This window comes from Podarcis vaucheri (assembly GCF_965113315.1).
Source record: "Podarcis vaucheri genome assembly, chromosome: 1".
NCBI classification, from domain to species: Eukaryota; Metazoa; Chordata; class Lepidosauria; order Squamata; family Lacertidae; genus Podarcis; species Podarcis vaucheri.
The window spans coordinates 123643937-123664741 of NC_138759.1; the positions used below are offsets into that span (position 1 = coordinate 123643937).

The window sequence follows — 20805 nt, forward strand, 5'->3', positions numbered from 1 at the left end:
TTGTTAGGGTTAGGAGGTATAGCCACTAAACGACTGATTTATATTATGTCTTTAGAAATTTAACAACAACAACAACACAACAACAACAACAACAACAACAATACCACCACCCCACCCATCTGCCTGGGTTTCCCCAGCCACTCTGGGCGGCTCCCAACAGAATTAATGATAATAATATAAAAGCGATGAAAAAAAAACTTCCCTAAACAGTTCTTTAGAAATTACACGGAAGGCAGAATTTCATCTCTCCCCATCCCCAATGGGCTATACAAGTTCTCTAGGCAACCCTAGTTGAACTATAGTCAGAAAAATTGAAAAGTTTGTCATTTGGAATATTATGCAAAAAGTTACTACATTTACTGCTAGAAAAGTGTTATCGTATCAGATTTAAATATTGCGGTGGCTGATAATGAAACAATGTTTGCATTTAGGATCTTTTAGTTCTTAACTGCTAATTTTAAACAAACTGGTAAAGTGCACATCCATGAATGGGCAGGAGGACATTCCCATCTGCTCCCTATTTCTGTTAGCAACATAGTTGGTAGAGATATGATATAGGCCAGGGGTAAGCAACTTAAGGCCCGGCGGCTGGATGCGGCCCAATCGCCTTCTAAATCCGGTCCGCGGACTGTCTGGGAATCAGCGTGTTTTTACGAGTAGAATGTGTCCTTTTATTTAAAATGCACCTCTGGGTTACAGTGGTGCCTCGCAAGACGAAAATAATCCGTTCCGCGAGTCTCTTCGTCTAGCGGTTTTTTCGTCTTGCGAAGCAACCCTATTAGCGGATTAGCGGATCAGTGCTATTAGCGGTTTAGCGGCTATTAAAGGCTTAGCGGCTAAAAGGCTATTAGCGGCTTAGAAAAAGGGGGGGAGCGGAAAAAAATCGGAACACTCGCAAGACGTTTTAGTCTTGCGAAGCAAGCCCATAGGGAAATTCGTCTTGCGAAGCAGCTCAAAAACGGAAAACCCTTTCGTCTAGCGGGTTTTCCGTCTTGCAAGGCATTCGTCTTGCGGGGCACCACTGTATTTGTGGGGCCTGCCTGGTGTTTTTACATGAGTAGAATGTGTGCTTTTATTAAAAATGCATCTCTGGGTTATTTGTGGGGCATAGAAATTCGTGGGTTTTTTGCAAAATATAGTCCGCCCCCCCCCCCATGGTCTGAGGGATGGGGGACTGGCCCACAGCTGAAAAAGGTTGCTGACTCCTGATATAGGCCTAGAGATCAAAACAAATTGCAACTTCTTACTTCATATTTCCCCTTCCAACTCTGCATGGTTACTGCCCATCACGTCTTATACTATGTACTTTGGAATAAGTTCAGTATGTTGTGCATGACCTGCACTACTTTGCCTTAAGGTTTTCAGTTTTTATTCTTTAAATGGAATATGACTATGCAAACCAAACCCAGTGACCCAGGTTAGCTGTCTGGTTAAGACTCACTTGATGCATGAGTAATTTCAATGGGGTAATAGTTACTCTGTACTGCAGCTTTCATTAGTCACAGTGGAATCAAAAGCAAAATACAAGTGAAACATGGAAGAGGCAAGCCTAAATGATGACTTAAAGGTAAAGGGACCCCTGACCATTAGGTCCAGTCGTGACAGACTCTGGGGTTGCGGCGCTCATCTCGCTTTATTGGCTGAGGGAGCCAGCGTACAGCTTCCAGGTCGTGGCCAGCATGACTAAGCCGCTTCTGGCGAACCAGAGCAGCGCATGGAAACACCGTTTACCCTTCCCACCTATTTATCTACTTGCACTTTGACGTGCTTTCGAACTGGTGGGTTGGCTGGAGCAGGGACCGAGCAACGGGAGCTCACCCCGTCGCGGGGATTTGAACCACCGACCTTCTGATTGGCAAGTCCTAGGCTCTGTGGTTTAACCCACAGCGCCACCCGTGTCCAAAAGGACTTCTGAGTTAAATCATTTGTCTCCGTCTTGACATAGCAGTAACCACTAGAAGGAATGCAGAGAGAAGGGACGCGGTGGTATATCTGCAGCAGCACAACCAGATGCTTTCATCTGCAGCTGCAACGAAACCTATCTCTCCCCTATCGGTCTCTACTGCCACAGCAGGCGCCATAACCTTCCAACAGTTTGACTTCAACCCCAAAGGCGCACTCCTCCATTGTCTCCTGAGACTGATGGATGCTAATAGTGACCCGTATCTTTCTTGCCTCGTCACAGGCCATTTAACGTGACAATTTTCACATAAGATCAGGCATCTCACATTGTGTAAGCAAGCCTTAACCTGCCATTTTAGCTTACGTAAGGCAAACAAAATGGTGCGTTGATTAATTCATTTTTAAAACAAATGAAAGACTTCTTAGGGCATTTTTTCTTTAATCTGAATAAATCACAGAAATCAGATTTGAGGGGCAATGTCAAAAGGCAGACAGAAAACCCTTACCACATCAATGTCTTAGATAACTGTTGAAAATGCTTCTTACTTCAATTCTTCATACATTTTTAGTACGTAGTGTTTCAAACACTAGCCCTACATTACAACTATAATTCTATTTACAATTCATTATGCTTGCTTCTTCTTGTTTTGGTACAGTGAACTGTACTTAACAATGCACTGTACTGATATGATCATTCTCAAAGTCATTCACTTTATTAATATAAAACATTGATATTTTAACAGACATTTCCAGAGTCCAAGGAAAGTAGAGTTTATTGAAAGTAGCCCATTAGTGCATAATCACTACTAGCTTGAATTCACACGTCTCTGTGGACAATGAGGCAGAGTCTTAATTGAAGCAAGGTGCTTTTGTTTGCTACCAAGTCACAGCCATTCCCCATTCAACAGGGGGAAACACATGCCTCTTCCTTGGGTTACACAAAATGATTTATCCAAGAGGTATTTGCCACATCAGGTTGTTTGTGCATATGCTGATACAGGGTGTGGTAGTACCAAACACTGAAACAAAGACCTTAAGCTCTTAAGGCAAAAAATCCCCCAGTTTACAGTTCTAATCAAGCCTGCAGTCCACCCTTAATTTTCACAACTTGCGTAAAGCACAAGGGGGTGGGTGCGGAAATCTGGAGGCAACACAATATGGTGTTGTGTGTTTCCCATCGCGTGGCAATTTCCAGCAGAGTACAGGCAATGAATGTTTTGCACGTGTCCAATATGTGTGTGACTGCACACGTGGGACAAGGAAGTATCTGGAAAAGGGGGCATGGGCACAACAGAGCAGAGTGGGCTTATGCGAACTCAGCCGACGCACACTGGGGTCAGGTCCACAACCCCCGTGCAAAATGGTTGTTGCCTGTACAAGGCCAGATATTCCACTGGAGACAGCGTTTCTACTAACTGAAACAGGGCTCTCATTTTTGCAAGCCATCTCTGGGAGTGAAAAATTATTTAGCTGTTTGCACTGAAGGCAAAATATCTCGGTCTTAATGAACCCAGCCACTAAGGTCAGCCAAAGCGGAAAAGAACCCAGTTCTACAGATCATTTTGTAAGTTTAGATACCCTGAACGTTTTAGAAGGATCAGCTTTGTCTGGAAAATATTATTGATTGGTTTAAATTTGTATGAAACAAAGACTTTAAATTTGACCACAGCCCCCTGATCCGATAAGGCATGAAATCCATTACAATGGAGTCACAGCATTTGCTAGTATAATATTAACCTGGCAACTCCTGCAGCTGGAGATAAAATCCCGGATGTAAAATAATAACATTAAAAAACACCCAAAAAGCATTATCTGGCTACTTTACAGCATTTAAACCATACTCATCTCTTAAAATGGAGAACTTGGGCAATTCCCCTTCTTTTCCTAATGCACTTTGCGTTACCACAGCTGTCTTAAGCTTGTGAAACATTATGCCTATGCTTCAATCAAATTACTCATTCTCCTTTTGAGACTCATTTATGCTAGCTTGGCATATATCCTGCCAGTGCACCTAACATAATAGAACTAGGCCTGCCCAGCTCCTTATGCAAAGCTTTTCCTCCAAAGATATACCACTTAAGTTTGATACGTCTTGAGAAAGTCTTATTCCTCTCCCGCATAGCTTTGAAAGAATAGCACACATCTTGGGAGTAGAAAGTCTTGTTGTAGATTGTTAGATAAGTGGCACTGCAAACTTTTGCTTCCGCCAAGGGAAACAAGCAGCCAATGCCACTTTTTGGTCAGATTGCTCGTAGTTTCGTTTCTCCTGCTTAATACTTGTTGATCCCAAAGATTCTGACTCCGTGCAGCTGTGGCAGCTTAGGAATAAGTACGCTTAAGAGAGAAGCTGTGTTTAGGATGAAATGTGCCGGATCATATTTTGTGTAGAAGCTTGCCAGGAAATACCTGCAGAAAAACAAAGGGGGAGTGAATACAGGGCAGAAGGAAAGAAATTTCTTTTTAATGAAGGGCATGCATAAAGTTACCACTTCAGAACTGACAATTGGTTCAAGAGGAAAATCTCAGCAAAGAATATGCATTTATTACAAAATATTTCCAACTGCAGAAGTCACAGGAACTTTTAAGAGATTAGACCAGGTGTAGGCAACCTGGGACGCGGGTGGCGCTGTGGGTTAAACCACAGAGCCTAGAACTTGTTGATCAGAAGGTCGGCAGTTCGAATCCCCTCTACAGGGTGAGCTCCCATTGCTCGGTCCCTGCTCCTGCCCACCTAGCAGTTTGAAAGCACGTCAAAGTGCAAATACACAAATAGGTACCACTCCGGCGGGAAGGTAAACGGTGTTTCCGTGCACTGCTCTGGTTCACCAGAAGCGGCTTAGTCATGCTGGCCACATGACCCGGAAGCTGTCTGCAGACAAACGGCGTCTCCCTCGGCCGATAAAGCGAGATGAGCGCCGCAACCCCAGAGTCGGTCACAACTGGACCTAATGGGCAGGGGCCCCTTTACCTTTACCTCTAGGAAACCTAAGGCCCGGGGGCCGGATGTGGTCCAATCGCCTTCTAAATCTGGCCCGCGGACAGTATGGGAATCAGCGTGTTTTTACATGAGTAGAATGTGTCCTTTTATTTAAAATGCATCTCTGGGTTATTTGTGGGGCCTGCCTGGTGTTTTTACATGGTTATGTGTCCTTTTATTTAAAATGCATCTCTGGGTTATTTGTGTGGCATAGGAATTCGTTAATTTTTATTTTCCCCCAAAATATAGTCCAGTCCACCACATGGTCTGAGGGACGGTGGACCGGCCCACAGCTGAAAAAGTTTGCTGACCGCTGGGTTAGACTTTCTGGTATGTGGCTTGCAAGACAATTAGCATCCATTCACAAAAGCACTTTCCCCAAGCATTCAAACCATCATATACAATATCTCATAAATCATTACAACGAGTAGGAGGCTAAAGGATTCAGACAAGACAGTGACTTACCTACAACAAATTGCCTTGTTTATACTTTGGTATAAACGGTTTATATACTGTAGCTGAATGCCAGCAGTCTACTTGAGATATTTCAGGTTGTTGCATAACGTTATTTGCAATACCTACTGAGCTGCCAATGGACAAATGCATTCCTCTGTATAGTTCATGTTTCACAATCTAGGTTGCTACCTTGCTTTTTTCAGAAAACAAATGTTCAATAGAGTGCCCACGGGGCATTCTTAATACTTGTGAGCATTACCAATCGTTGTAATAAGGTTGCTCAAAGTTTGACTCTGGTTTAGAATACCATGGATACTGCATTAATTGGTGGAAACGAAAGATCCAAGAAGAGGAAAAAACAATCAAAAGAGTCTTCACTACAGTAGGTGTGTGTTTCCTGAGGGCAGGAACAGCAATAAGATTATGTTTCTAAGCAGCTAAACAGAAAAAAATGAGTTCTTTTGTTTGAGGAATTACTGAACTCAGTGGGACTTACTTCTGAGTAGACAAGTAAAGGATTGTGTAAAACATATGTGACCCCAATATTATTTTTTGCGGATTTCACACATTGTTACCCTATGCAGTAACTGATTTTTCACATCAAATATTACGGTTTCACAATTTCCAGACTACAAACACTGCCATAGTTGAACTTGAAAAAAACAAAGAAACCTACAAAATAATTGGGGAGATTGTGAAGAATTTCCGGGAGGATGTAAACTGCACGCCGTAGTCCAGCTGCTCCCAGTGCGTCAGCAGCCTTGCTTTACCTTGGTCTGGTGTTTCAAATGGTGTCCCCTTTACAGCATGCAAAAATACATACATTCCCTATGGAGAAAAAAATAAAATAAAAGAAGGCAAGCTATGGCAATATTAGAAAACCACACAGAATCTCTGCGAGAAATAATCATGCCACATTAAGAACTGCTATTGAACGAAAAGAGGAATTTGTTCTGTGTTTGCATATGTACCCATGCTCGACAAATGACTACGCGGAAATGCCAAGACAAATGGCGATTGTCCTCAGTGGCAGGCCTCTATGTGACACACCCCTTAGCTTATTATTTTGGAAAAGTTGAATAGTTGATAAAGAAACGGACTGTGTGGTCTTTCTCAAAACCCTATGAGTGGGGGTGGCTAACTTCAGCCAAAGCAAATTTTTTGGCCCTGCGAAACTCCTCTGATTTTGAGCAACAACAAAAAAAGGGGGGGATTAAAGTACACATAACACTGGATGAGGCGAAGGGGAGAGTTTTAAGTTTTCTATTCTATTTAGGGCTTTAATGGGGATCCAGATTGCTACTTCCCTGCCCATCAGACTGAACATGTGATGACCCCTTCTCTTCAGCTGATCTGCACAGAGGGGGGCACCTAGACGAACGTTGGAAGGCAGCAATGTTAAGTACAGTATTTTTTGCTGTATAAGACTCACTTTTTCCCTCCTAAAAAGGGGAAATGTGTGTGTGCGTCTTATGGAGCGAATGCAGGCTGTGCAGCTATCCCAGAAGCCAGAACAGGAAGAGGGATTGCTGCTTTCACTGCGCAGCGATCCCTCTTGCTGTTCTTATTTTGTTTACCTTAAATGTCACATTTAAAGAGTCAAATTTATAAATTCTGACACAAGAGGCATCTTGGGGAATATTACTAAGTGCCGTACCTATAAAACATCTCAGCTGTGATGAATTACTCCTGGCCAGTATTAATGCTGCCTTTGGAATTAAGTGTCGATTGTGACTAGCAGATAACTTGCTCAATTTTAGGCACTATGAATGGAGAACTGTGAGATGTTAGACTTAAAATAATTTGCACATTATCTGCTATTAATTAACCTGTAGGTCGCTGCGCAGTGAAAGCAGCAATCCCTCTTGCTGTTCTAGCTTCTGAGATTCAGAATATTTTTTTTCTTGTTTTCCTCCTCCAAAAACTAGGCGCGTCTTGTGGTCTGGTGCGTCTTATAGAGCGAAAAATACGGTAAATCCCAGGCCTTGTTTCTGAATAGAACTGCCCAGGATTGAGCTGCAAGTCACACCAACGTTGGAGAAATTCGCAACTGGGGGTGCGACCCAAATAAGCTGATTTAAAGGCAATTTGAGCTAGGGATAGTGATGCACCGGTGAGTGAGTTTCAGAATAGGAGCTCTCAAGTAACAAGTCGTTTATTTCTCAAGTATGTCTCTTCAGGTGTCAAGGGTGTTAAGTGTCCTCAACATTGCACTCCCTTCAATTGAAGGAGAACATAGCATTCCAACCGCCCATTTTCCAGGGGTTTCAAAGTCAAAATGGTTTTGTAAGGTTCTCCCTTCAATTTTTGCATTGGTTTTGTGCAAAACAGGTTGAATTCCCAGTTGGGAAATTTCTGAAACATTAAGCAGCATGTGAATGTTTTCAATAAATAAAATAATCAAGTCTGTGATACCTAAAGGGCACGGCAGGACAAGGCGGCTCCTGAATCTTCACTCTAAATCACCTTTTCCCCCTCAACCACAAACTGAAGGTGCAAATTGAAGGCAGGGCCCGAAATATGACTTTGCTGTTGTGGTCTCCCCACATGAACTCCCTTTCTTCATATATCATTTGTTCCCTTTTCAACATCAAAAAGTACAGGAAGACTATTTTAATGCTCCAGGTGCTTTTAGGAGCAGCCCTGGAGGGTTTTTTACTCAGAGAAGAGCAAAAGAAAAGGTAGTCTATAAGCTGGTACTAGAAAGCAATAATTTTAAAAGTAATGGCCACTGTGTTTCTGGAGCTTTGTGTGTTACTCCAGTACAGTAAAAGCAGCTCACTTAAAATTATTTCCTTTCCCTACAACCTACAGGTTAATTAATAGCAGACAATGTGCAAATTATTCGCAGTCTAACATCTCACAGTTCTCCATTCATAGTGCCTGAAATCGAGCAAGTTATCTGCTTGTCACAATCGACACTTAATTCTACAGGCAGCATTAATACTGGCCAGGAGTAATTCATCAGAGCTGAGATGTTTTTATAGGTACGGCACTTAGTAATATTCCCCAAGATGCCTCTTGTGTCAGAAGTTATAAATTTGACTCTTTAAATGTGACATTTAAGGTAAACAAAATAAGAAGCCACTTTGGCTTGCTTTAATCAACCAAATGCCTCCCTGCATAACATTATCCAGAGATTTGCCTGCATCAGCTAAGTCTCTCGGGCCTTTCTAATGACCCCAGAGGTGGCACTTTGTTTATCCTGGGGAATATGGCAGTCATAGCATTTCTCAATAAGATTTTACTGCATGCTTAACCTGTTGTGCCAAACAATTGCAAAGCGTTTGCAAAATTAAACTCTGCAGTTGCACACAAGGATCAAAGCTCATCTATATGAAGGTGGTTGCTTCAGTAATGTATGGCTTGCAACCTAACCCCATCTCTGTGAAGTTAGCGCTGGACAGTCGAGAAGGAGCATGCAACAACAACAACAATTTATTATTTATACCCCGCCCATCTGGCTGGGCTTCCCCAGCCACTCTGGGTGGCTTCCAACAAAATATTAAAATACAATAGTCTGTCAAACATTAAAAGCTTCCCTAAAAGTTTCCTGCTTGGCAGGGGGTTGGACTCGATGGCCCTTGTGGTCTATTCCAACTCTATGATTCTAAACAAGGCTGCCTTCAGATGTCTTCTAAAAGTCTGGTAGTTGTTTTTCTCTTTGACATCTGGTGGGATGGCGTTCCACAGGGCGGGCGCCACTACCGAGAAGGCCCTCTGCCTGGTTCCCTGTAACTTGGCTTCTCAAGCGAGGGAACCGCCAGAAGGCCCTCGGCACTGGATCTCAGTGTCTGGGCAGAATGATAGGGGTGGAGACGCTCCTTCAGGTATACTGGACCGAGGCCATTTAGGGCTTTAAAGGTCAGCACCAACACTTTGAATTGTGCTCGGAAACGTACTGGGAGCCAGTGTAGGTCTTTCAAGACCGGTGTTATGTGGTCTCCGCTTGCTGTCTCTGTCTAACTGATGTCCTTTCCACAAAGAATGGGAAATTATTAACCCAGAGCCCCATGATCTTCACAGAGATGTCTGCAGAACTCTCCCATTCCTCTATGGAGTAGCTAGTTGGAGAGCAGGCTTCTTTTCTTGCAGTGGTTAAGTGCCTACTCCTTTAAGAAATGCAAGAGGACCCCAGAAGCCCCCCTGGCCGTTTTCAAAGGGAGAAGCCCACGCAGGCCAGTCGGGAAGTGGCCCATAGGTTCTTGAGAGAGCACGTGTTGCGGTGGGGGCAACCATGACATCCCCTGTTGCTGGGCAGGTTAGTATGAATGGCCATGAATTTGATAGGGAACCTCCAATTGTTGCTGGGGAAAATGTAATGTTGCAAAATTGTTTGATTGATGGGGGTGCTATTTATTCCCTGTGCGCAGCGTCGAGTTTCCTCTTTTCGCTGCGCACATCAGATTACCCGTCCACCCTCCCTAGATTTAGGGTTTGTTCGTGCTGACCTTGCTATGCCTGTCATGGGGCCGTCTGCTTTGGAGCAGGGGCCTGGTAGGGATTTTAACCATTTGGCTGATTGGCTGCTGCCATTTGGTTTTTTGCCTACCGTGTAGCAAACCGTCACAACTTGTAAGGTTGCGGTTAGGCATGGGTTGATTTTGGTTCGTGGAGGGGATGTGGTTGGCTGTGCCTGCCCCTCCAATGCTGCTGCTGCAAGGGTATTCCGCTCAAGGAATCCAGGGGCTTGCCATGCTCTTGTCCGAACCCCTGGCAAGGGGCTAGGGCCACACAAGAGCCCCTGGGAGCATTTGGGGAGAGGTGAGAGCCTGGCACCCAGCTCTATTCTCTCCCCAAAAATGTTTACCCTTACTGACTTCTGCAGGCTTGCAGTTGTCAGTTCTGTTCGTACCTCTATATAGGAACAGAAAGTCGCTAACCAATGCCTAAGCAACCACTCACATACTGTAATTCAGTATTTACATACTGCAATTCAGTTGTGGCCAAAATTATTCCAAAACCCAAAACAAAGATGTTGTGTGAACTGCGTCTTTATTTGGGGGTGTCCAGGGGGGCCTCAACACACAAGTAATGCCACCATCAGGAAGGGACCTACAACCCTCAAGCAGCTTAGCTGGGGAGAATCCAGAGCCCTGGATTGAATGCAATTGTTGCTCTAGAGGTCCAATGAAGTCATTTAAATTCCTCACGAGTTTTCAGATGAGCAAGAGTGTTTTCAACGGCCATTTTATTTGAATATTCCTAATGTTTATTTTTGTTCCTGTTTTATGTCCTCGGGTGTGTTAAGAGCACCCCCCCCCCCAATTAGATAATTTTACATCCAGACGATGAGATTAAACATTTTATTTATCGTCTTGGGAACAGAATGAATTTACTCCAATGATATTTCTGTTTTGACAAATTTCAAGACAATATCTGACAGTCTCAGTTGTTTTCTGGGAAAGGCCTCTACCTCGTAACAGTTATCTTACTATCACCTATCTTTCTCCATTTCTTTGTAGGGTACTTACCAAATTGTGAATAACATTGGTTAAGGTCCATGCAACCGGAACACTGAAGAACGGGATGCTCAGCAAGACAATATGGAGCAAGCCAACCCCAAGAGCGTACGTGAGCCACATTCCTCTGCTGTTCATTACTCTTGTGTTGGGGTTAACTTCACTGTGGGCAACCCCGACATTCATCTTCTTTTCTTATTCTGAAAAGTAATATTGCAGAAAGGTTGACAGAAAGTATGCTTTGTCAGGGATACCTGTTACTTTCCACATACCCCTGGCAGTCTATAGGTGTGATCATAACAAGTAATTGCTGCACAAAACACCTTTAGCACCTTTCTCATAGGTTAAAACGATATACGGTATTTCAAAACAGTGTATCACCAACTTCTAGCTTGCTTTTTAGCTGTGCTGCAAAATTACATGCGCAGTATCTCCATTTTTACAAGTAGACCAACCCCTACTTAGCAGCAATGTTTGTGGCTTAGTGCTCGAGTTCAGAGGCACTTTAGTTTCAACGGACTTTAGTTTCATTTGCCTTCAAGGCAACAAAAATCCCACATATATCAGACACACACACACCTCCCCTGCAAACAAAGAGTTAAGACTGATGGAAGTTAAATAAGCTTTCGGAATGTTTATAAGCTGTCAGTTTTAGAGGCTGCTGCAATTTTATGCAGTTAGTCAATCACAGATCAATTTTATGACCTTCCATAGAAGAAATAAGTCCCCCCCCCAAAAAAAAAAATAGGGAGGGAAATAAGTTTGCTAGAAAGTGTAGTCAATTCCCTACTCAGAAATACTCAGAATTTAAGCATAAAATGTCAACAGTAGTTAACATTACCTAAACATCAGGCTTAAAAACACACACTGAATGCTTATTTCAATGCACTTTACACAATGTAAAATCAGTCACAGAATTCCGTACACACAAAAAGGTCAATTTAGGAACAGGTAAAAAGGTAAAGGACCCCTAGATTTGTTTATATTTTGGATGAAAAAAGATGAGAGAGTGTAAGATCATCAATTTCCTAAAACTCAAGTCTTCTTTTTTTTAAAAAAAGAGAGTTCAACTGCATCTTCTTAATAATGGGATCCAGTTTTGTCATTCAAGAAATGACTGACACCAAGGATGAGAATAATTTGCATTATGTTGGGAATAGAGACTTTGTGGAAAGCCTGTGTCAGGTCCGAGTCTTATTTCCAAGGAGGCACTAGCAAGTGTGTTGTCAATTTTAAACAGAACGTTCACTCCATTTTCCCTCTTGCATTTTCCTTATTGTACTAGGAGATGCATAATACCTGACTGGTGAAGGATGCCTCCTTGAAAACAATCTTCAGTTAGGCTCTGGTCCCTCCAATATGTGCATACTCACCAACCTGAGTCCCCAAATGAGAATATAGTTTAATGTAAATTGACCGCACACAAGCACACAGAGTAACAATTATTCTCAAGACCAGGCTTCCTCAGCCCTCCAGATGTTCTGAGACTACATTTCCCATCATCCCTGACCCCTGGTCCTGCTTGCTAGGGATCATGGGAGTTGTATGCCACAAACATCTGGAGGGCTGAGGTTGAGGAAGCTATGGGAGCAAGATCCTCAAGACGAATGAGTACAAGACCGAAGCCACATCAGCACATAGACTTAGGGCATTTAAAAAAATGTGCATACTTGAAATTTAATCACTGTCCCAGTAAATCAGCCAAGGCTCATCTAGCAATAAAACTTCATACTTTCTCGAGAGTTGAACTTTTTAGGACTGGAGGTGTTTGGGGTTATAGCTCCACTAAACCCAAAGCTCTAAAACGGCTTTAGTGGCAAGTATACGGGCATGTCGCTTGCAAACAACCTCTGACTATAAAAGAAAGCGGAGAAGAACTCTTTCCCAATAGTTTGCTTCCAGGGCGAGAGGCCATTGTTTCGCCACGTTCTTAAAATGTGCACGCCTCGGGGTGCATTCCTGCTTTGCAACAGGTATACACAACTCCTGTACGTCTCTCTCTATGGGGTGCAGTATATATGGGGAAAAGGTAAACATCGTTTCCTCCTCCTCCGGTTCACACCCCAGTGTGGGCCAAGCAAAACTGCACGTCTATTTCACACCCTCCCCCCCCCCCAAGCTCCGCACAGCTCAAGCCACTTTTTTGCGTTCAGCAACTACGCACTAGCAACCACCACCACCGTGCATTTGCTTCGGCAACGTCTGCATCCATTTCTCTCTCTGCTTGCCAGCAGCACACCATCGCCACCAGCCCCGACACCCTGATCATGGCAGATGCAGCGGGCTCGGCCCGAGACATGACGGCACCTTACTGAGGATCCTTTGTCTCGAAGCCGAGAGGTGCGCCTTTGCTAAAAAAAGACGGGGCACACACCTCTAAAGCAATTCCTGCATTTAAATACCAGCAGCAAGAAGGGGCCTCCGTGCAATGCCTCTAGGACGCAGACGCAGCAACAGCAGAGCTCTCTGCATTGTTCCCCGAAGGGTGCAGCCGCCTTTTGTTGCGCAGAGGAGCCGCGCTTGCACGGAGCGCACGGCCCCGCGCACCGCCACCAGTTGCATAACGACGGCCTCGGCGCCGAGGGCGCGCACACACACACAAAACCATCCATGCACCTACCCGCCCCGCGGCACAGCGCGCCTTCTTCGCCCTTACCGGGAGGGGAGATGCACTCGGCGACGGACCCTCCGCAGCAGCCCCGGCTCGCTTGCAAACGCTGCCCGCCCCTTCTGGCCACCGCCGTGGAACGTTGCCCTGGGAGCAGGCGGAGCAGCTGATTGGACGGGGCGTCTCGGACCCGCCCCCGCCCCTCCTCCGGCCGAGGTGTGCGCGCGCGCGTGTGCGCGAGCGGTGTGGGGAGCGGCTCGGAGCGCGCCTCGTTCCCGGAGGGGGAGTTTCTTCGGCCGGCTTGCGTGGCCGCCCCGGAACAGGTAGCGGAGGGCCGGCCTGACGAGCTGCTTTTTTTGGGTGCGGGGGGGGGGGCTTTTTGTTTGTTTGTTTCCCCTCGCCATCCTCTGGCCTCGCGGCGCTGCGTAGGAAACAGTCCCTGGGGACCGAGGTCCCCAACGCCCCCACCCCCCCCATATAAAATATTGCAATATCGGAGGCATTGCAATTCAATCGGCGTGCATGCATCGCGTCATGCGATCGGTTCTGTGAGGGTGGGGCTTACCTGCCCCCCACCCCACCCCCAATATTTTATTCCAGTTGGCACCGCTGCAACGAGGACCTTCCTGCGCTTTGCTCTAGGCCTGGATTGTGGCACCGGATGCAAGCGAAGGAAGAAGTTGCGCCTTGGAGGAGAGATTATATGGAGGGTGGGTTTCGAAGCTTTCTGGGGCTAAGAAACTTCAGGTTCTGTTACTTTTGCCACATACACCCCCAGTCCAGTGGCATCTAAAAACTGACCAGCATGCAAATACAGTATTGCGCATAGAATCACAGAATTGTAAAGTTGGGAGGGATCCACCAGGGTCATCTAGACCAACCCTGCAACGCACCTATCCTGTCCACAGTTGTCGCTTGAGCCATCAATTTTCTGGTTGTAGGAGTCAACTCCTAGGAGCCGAGGTCCTCTTCAGCACCCCCACCTAACATGGATGTAGCCAGGAGGGGCAAGTCCGTAAATAAAAATGCTTAACTAATAATAAATAAATAAAAATACTTAACCATTGGAGATAACTCTGTTCCGCCCATCCTGCAACATAATCCTGAATATGCCCATGCCCCCCCCAATAAAATATTTGAGGGGGCCACCCCTGTCCAAGTTGATTGGCATTGCCATTCAAATGGTATACATGCACCGTGTCTTGTGGTCAATTATGCGGGGCAGGGTTTACCTGAGGGCCCCCCCCATAATTTATTCAAGTTGGCGCCTTTACTTCTGGTTAACAGACAGGCGCACTGACTCACTGCGCCACGACGACCACATTCACCTTTTTAATTTCTCTGTTGAAGGGCGGGAGGTAGAATGCCTTTCCTTTCCACATTTTTTTTTTTAAATTTTGTGCTTTTTGGTAAAAAGGAGCAAAAAAGGGAAAAATTATTGCGGTGTGAACACCATCCACATCCAGAGCGCTGTGGGATGCTGACCTTTAAAACCCTAAATGGCCTTGGTCCAGTATACCTGAAGGAGCGTCTCCACCTCCATCATTCAGCCCAGACGTCCAGCGCTGAGGGCCTTCTGGTGGTTCCCTCACTACAGGAAGCCAAGTTACAGGGAACCAGGCAGAGGGCCTTCTCGGTTGTGGCACCCGCCCTGTGGAATGCCCTCCCACCAGATGTCAAAGAGAAAAACAGCTACCAGACTTTTAGAAGACATCTGAAGGCAGCCCTGTTTAGGGAAGCTTTTAATGTTTGACGGACTGTTGTATTTTAATATTTTGTTGGAAGCCGCCCAGAGTGGCTGGGGAGGCCCAGCCAGATGGGTGGGGTATAAATAATAAATTGTTATTATTATGGGATGTTTTGGCTTCTTTCCTTCCCAGAGTAATAGCCCAGTCACAAAGCATGCACAAGTAGGAAGAAAGGGGTGCCCATCGCATGGTGTGGGTCTTGCTGTCAACAGGATCTCTTGGGAGTGTTAAATTGTGCTCAGGTTGGGACTTTCCATCGGCACCTGGTTGGCGACTGTGAGACCAGAATGCTGGACTAGATGGGCTGTTTTCCTGATCCAGTGGGATCTTGTGTTCTTATGCATATCATCTGCAGATCGTAGAGTAGGAGGGGACCCCAAGGGTCATCTAGTCCAACCCCCTGCAATGCAGGAATCTTCTGCCCAACGTGGGGCTGGAACCCACAGCCCTAAGATTAAGAGGCTCGTTCTCTACCGTAGAGGTTTTCAACTTTTTTGAGCCCACAGCTCCCTTGACCAACTACATTCTTTCCGGTGTTAGAAACTGAGATATGAAAGCTAGAAGCTAAATGGCGCCTTATACCTAGGTTATGTGCGCAACAACGGCATGTCTAGGCTTTTTTTTTAATAACAAGAATGCAAAGCTGAAAATGAATGAACTGCAGCTAAAATCTTAGGTTCATTTTTCACAGGGTCTAAGTCTTCATCTGGAGACTGCAAAACAAAACGAAACCATGCTTCCCCTGCCTGCCCCCCCTAATATTCTTAAGAGGGTCTCTTCTACTGTATTTTTCGCTCTATAAGACACACCAGACCATAAGACGCACCTAGTTTTTGGAGGAGGAAAACAAGAAAAAAAATATTCTGAATCTCAGAAGCCAGAACAGCAAGAGGGATCGCTACGCAGTGAAAGCAGCAATCCCTCTTGCTGTTCTGGCTTCTGGGATAGCTGCGCAGCCTGCATTCGCTCCATAAGACGCACACACATTTCCCCTTACTTTTTAGGAGGGAAAAATTGCACCTTATAGAGCGAAAAATAAGGTATATTCTTCAGAGAGTGGCTGGAAGTGGGGAGGCAGAAAAAGGTCCTCTTTTCCTTCACTGTGTAGTTTTAATCTGAAATCTTAGGCGCAGTACTGCGCCCAGAGCTCAGAAACTGCTCGCGCTAATAAAATTCCCTGTCGCAAAACGCACCTAGAACAATGGGAGTTTTGAACGGCGATTCTTTCTGTGGCTCCCCTGTGGAAAAACGTGCTCTGAGTCTCAGGAGCTCAGTTATGTCACCCCAGGCCTGCCGGGCTGTCATCTCTTCATCCCTTTTTTTGGACACCCTCCCTTGTGGAGGGTTCCCTCAGCCCTGTCTCCTCTCCCCTCTCCTTGGGAATCCTCGCCTGCTTACTCCGAGGCCACCTTAGCTTCTGGCCACCGGCACCCCCTGCCCTGTCGCAGAGGCACAATTTGCCAGCAAACTGCTGTGTGTGCCTCTAGAGGCAGAGACATTAGAGGGCAGAGGAGGAAGGGAAGGAAGGAGGGAGGGAGGGATAGAGGCTGGTGCTGCTTGTGGCACACTTGTCCAGGATTCAAGGCACCCCAGGGTGCCACGGCGCACTGGTTGGAAACCACTGCTCTGCCAACTAAGCTAATTGGGTAAAGAAAGCCAGAAAAGCAGCCTCTGGGGAGGGAAGCAAAGGTTAGCCAGTACAGTGGTACCTCGGGTTAAGTACTTAATTCGTTCCGGAGGTCCGTACTTAACCTGAAACTGTTCTTAACCTGAGGTACCACTTTAGCTAATGGGGCCTCCCGCTGCCACCGCGCCGCCAGAGCACGATTTCTGTTCTCATCCTGAAGCAAAGTTCTTAACCTGAAGCACTGTTTCTGGGTTAGCGGAATCTGTAACCTGAAGCGTATGTAACCTGAAGCGTATGTAATCTGAAGCGTATGTAACCTGAGGTACCACTGTACTGTTCCAGACCAGTACCAGGAGCGTGAATCAGTGTGTTTGCATTGAGTCATTGGCTGGTCGAGTTTTTGCATTTAACAAGCACACAGTGAGAGGGCATGGCATATAATAAAGTGCATGGAAGCGATGGAGTAGTCTGTCCTCTTCATAGAGCCAGGTTTAGGGACCTGCTATACAAAGGGTGTGTGGGACGTGGGTGGCGCTGTGGGTTAAACCACAGGGCCTAGGACTTGCCAATCAAAAGGTCGGCGGTTTGAATCCCCGCGACAGGGTGAGCTCCCGTTGCTTGGTCCCTGCTCCGGCCAACCTAGCAGTTCGAAAGCACGTCAAAGTGCAAGTAGATAAACGGGAAGGTAAACGGTGTTTCCATGCGCTGCTCTGGTTTGCCAGAAGCGGCTTAGTCATGCTGGCCACATGACCTGGAAGCTGTACACAATAAAGTGAGATGAGCGCCACAACCCCAGAGTCGGTCACGGCTGGACCTAATGTTCAGGGGTCCCTTTACCTTTACCTATACAAGGGTGTGCTGTGCCCCACAGGACATTGGGCACACATCACCTGGTCAGACACAAGAGCCACACATTGTAAGAGCACCGCTGGATCAGGCCAGAGGCCCATCGAGTCCAGTGTCCAACCAGATTCCAATGCAAGCAGGAGCTGTGAGCAACAGTGCCTTGCTCTCCCCACTGATGGTTCCCAGGAGATGTTCTTCAGAGGCGTGTTGCGTGTATACTGTCCTTCCATAGTGTCCAAATAATGGCTCCCAGCAGGCATCTCCCTCCAACTTTGCCCAACATTGGACCACTTCTGTATAGCAGGAAGGCTTGATAGCCTCGCTGTGAAAAGAAATGGGACATGTTCTTTTTTAGCAACCCAACCAAGATCACACTACTCATACAAAATGAGAATATAATGTGTATTCCTTCAGGGATATTCTTTCCATGTTCAGTCTAAATCACTCACCTCAACGGATGAATTTTGTTAACTACTTTGGATTGACTGCCTTGGACCCTCAGTGGGATGTTTTGTGGGGGGGTTCTGTGTATATACCGAAATCAGTGTTTTGTAGATCACAGTCTATAACTAATAAATATATATTGTGATTCTTCTCTTGAAAATATATCTACACATTAAAAAACACCCGTACATAATCTCAGTGTTTCCAGTTACAACTGAATACAGTCGTCTCTGGGGTCTCACACGTTCATGTTAACCCATGGTTGGCTTAGCATGTCATGCAGTCTGCGTCACAGTCACATTCTTACAATACTAAACTATGTCTGAACTAGTCTATCGACAACAAAAGAGCAGTGTGCTGTTAAAATACACTGGCTTTTTATTTTTTTAAATTTTTTTGCAATGCAATCTTGAAAATATTCAGCAGTGGGTCTTTGGGTCGTTTAACCTTTCCCTCCCCATCGGCCCACTTCCATCAAAACTTGAAATTGGTCCCTGAAGGTAAACCAAGTGTTACAAGAACACAGCTGTCTATATTTGAAAGGGATGGTCTACATTTTTTCCACTAACAAATTGATATTTACTGAAGTAGGCTCTGATTATATAAGCAGTATGCAACAGGTACTGAGTTCAGTAAAACGACACCTGCAATTTAGCATTGTTTTGTGCTTCTGTCTTATTTTATATTTTACCCCAGTCGGAAATGAGCAAATTTTTTTTTAAAAAAAAAAACAACTACAGTACATTCATAAAATTGTGTTATTTATATTTCCCCGTTCAAATTTGATCCTGAAAGCCTGGAAATGAAGCAATTGGCAGCAGAAACTATCCGGCTGGTTTCGAGTTCGCAGGTGATAACGTCTGTTGTCAGTGTGGTTAAAGAACTATTAGAGAATTCTTTGGATGCTAACGCAACAAATGTTGAAGTTAAATTGGTAAGTCATATTAAGCTAAAACTGGAACGTGGATGGGAATACAATAATACTCATTTGTTGTTACATGAAGGTTTGAATAGTGCGTTCTTTTATATACTTGTGCTTTAAAATTTGACAAACACATTGCTGTCAACATCTGATAATCTTTGGCGGTTTATATGGATGTATAGCTTAAATTCACACAGGCACCATATAAATCATTCTGAAGTTCCTTAAACCTGCCAAGCGCAAGGAAATTGAACTTTGCTGAAATGCAGATCTCTTTGTTTGTGTCTATGATCTAAAGATGTTGGGTTTTGACTGGTAAGTTATTGATTGAAAATGTGTGCATATAATTGTAGAGCTCCCTATTGAACTCAAGATTTCATTTTGAAAGGAAATCATATTTTTGCATATGACTATTCATGTGGAATAATTATTAACATTCAGTACATACCCAAAAATAATAATTGTTCCACTCAGTGTGTAAGAATATGATTTTCATATTTTTTTTTGAAAAATCCAAAGTTCCAGATAATATCAAATCATTGAAACAAGTTTGTGGACTGTTTCTGTGACTTCTGTGGGGTTAATCATTTGTTTGTTTGAGGATTACAATTTACATTTTACAGACTTTGCTCACTTGAATGCTGTTTACTTGAAGAAAGCTTCTGGTAGCCTGTTTAAAAACGGAGGGAGTGACCGGTTTTAGGAAGGGGTTGACAATAAATGTTTTCTGAAATGTAGAGGTCTCTGCTTTTCCTAAAACATATTTTATTTTCATTTAAAAAAAAATCCTAGCAGCAGCAGCAGCAACAACAGAATTCCTCTTAAAATACTGCACCCAGTAAGATCAAATATTCTATTTTCTGAAGGACATATGAGGAGTCTCTATGCAGAGGCGGTAGATTTGTTGAATATTCAACTATAAAGCATAGATTTATCTCTTATTGCTTCTTTTGTCTTCCAAAACACTATTTTGTTTTCACTCCTCAAATACTGGAGGGGGGGTGTCACATGGAACAAGGCAACGCGTTGCTGTCTGCTACGCCATAGGTCTGGACTAGATCCAATGGGCTTACATTACAGGACAGTGGATTTTAGTTGCACGTTGGGAGGAACATACGGATGGCAGTTTGGAAATGAACCAGTTGTCTGGATGGGGTGGTGGACTGTTCCTTGCTGAAGGTCTTTAAGAAGATCTTGGATAGCTGTGTGTTGAAATTATGGCCCTTGAGCCGAACGGGATATAGGATCAGGATGAAAGCCATGGGACACATGTACCCAGCAGGGTCAAAAGGGTAGCATAGAGTCCAGGCGCAAATCTACAAGTCACATTGCGGTAACCGTGTGCCACCAGATTCTCTGCATATCTCTGTGTTTCATAAGTAGGCAGTAGGCTTTCATGTGGGATTGATTAGCAAGGGAATACCAGTGGCAACAAATATAATGTGGAAAACAGCCCTGAGGAATTACAGATTTTGGACCCCGAGGTATGTACACGTGAACCTCTACAAAGAGCAGGTTTTCCAAGATTTCTCTTGTATGTTGCTGCTCCTTTTGACAATGTGGATAATCTGGTTTAACTTGCCTTCAGGACTAGCAATCAAAACCAAAGGGGATTGTTTGAGAACACAGAAGTCTTTCCAGATACAGTGCCGGCTGATAGTTTTCTGAACTTTGCTTGCAATCTTTTGCTTTGTTGAAATATTTAATAGATCGCACTTCTGCAAAAAAAAAAAAAACACAACAAAAAAACCAAACGCCTGAAGTGGGATGCAAAGCATTCTAAGAAGCACTAATGGTTTGTGTATGATTTATA

General features: G+C 44.7%; 2 protein-coding genes across 3 annotated transcripts in view; one reads left to right on the forward strand and one right to left on the reverse strand.

Annotated features, from left to right (window-relative positions):
- Positions 1-2321: 2321 nt before the first annotated feature.
- Positions 2322-13553, reverse strand: ORMDL1 (ORMDL sphingolipid biosynthesis regulator 1). Of its 2 annotated transcripts, none has more exons than XM_082210234.1 (4): positions 13454-13553; positions 10810-10997; positions 6012-6163; positions 2322-4308 (listed from the first exon to the last, which is right to left on the reverse strand). In XM_082210234.1, the coding sequence occupies exons 2-4, from the start codon at positions 10981-10983 to the stop codon at positions 4173-4175; spliced, it is 462 nt and encodes a 153-aa protein (XP_082066360.1). In that variant the 5' UTR covers positions 10984-10997; positions 13454-13553; the 3' UTR covers positions 2322-4172. The 2 variants fall into 2 exon arrangements, with proteins under 2 accessions (XP_082066360.1, XP_082066359.1); XM_082210233.1 differs by having other exon boundaries at positions 13418-13553.
- Positions 13549-20805, forward strand: part of PMS1 (PMS1 homolog 1, mismatch repair system component) — a 50190-nt gene continuing 42933 nt past the window's right edge. Inside the window, exons 1-2 of the mRNA XM_082236829.1 lie at positions 13549-13728; positions 18851-19004. Of these exons, the coding sequence (XP_082092955.1) occupies positions 18873-19004 (132 nt within the window). The 5' untranslated portion in view covers positions 13549-13728; positions 18851-18872. The remainder of the gene's footprint in view (positions 13729-18850; positions 19005-20805) is intronic.

Excerpts from the sequence above, each read along its gene's own strand:
- ORMDL1 (XM_082210234.1), bottom strand. The coding sequence starts at position 10,983 with ATGAATGTCGGGGTTGCCCACAGTGAAGTTAACCCCAACACAAGAGTA. Across the intron at positions 6,164-10,809 it reads CCAATGTTATTCACAATTTG|GGAATGTATGTATTTTTGCA; the intron begins GTAAGTACCCTA and ends TTTTCTCCATAG. Across the intron at positions 4,309-6,011 it reads ACAATCTCCCCAATTATTTT|GTATTTCCTGGCAAGCTTCT; the intron begins GTAGGTTTCTTT and ends GTTTTTCTGCAG.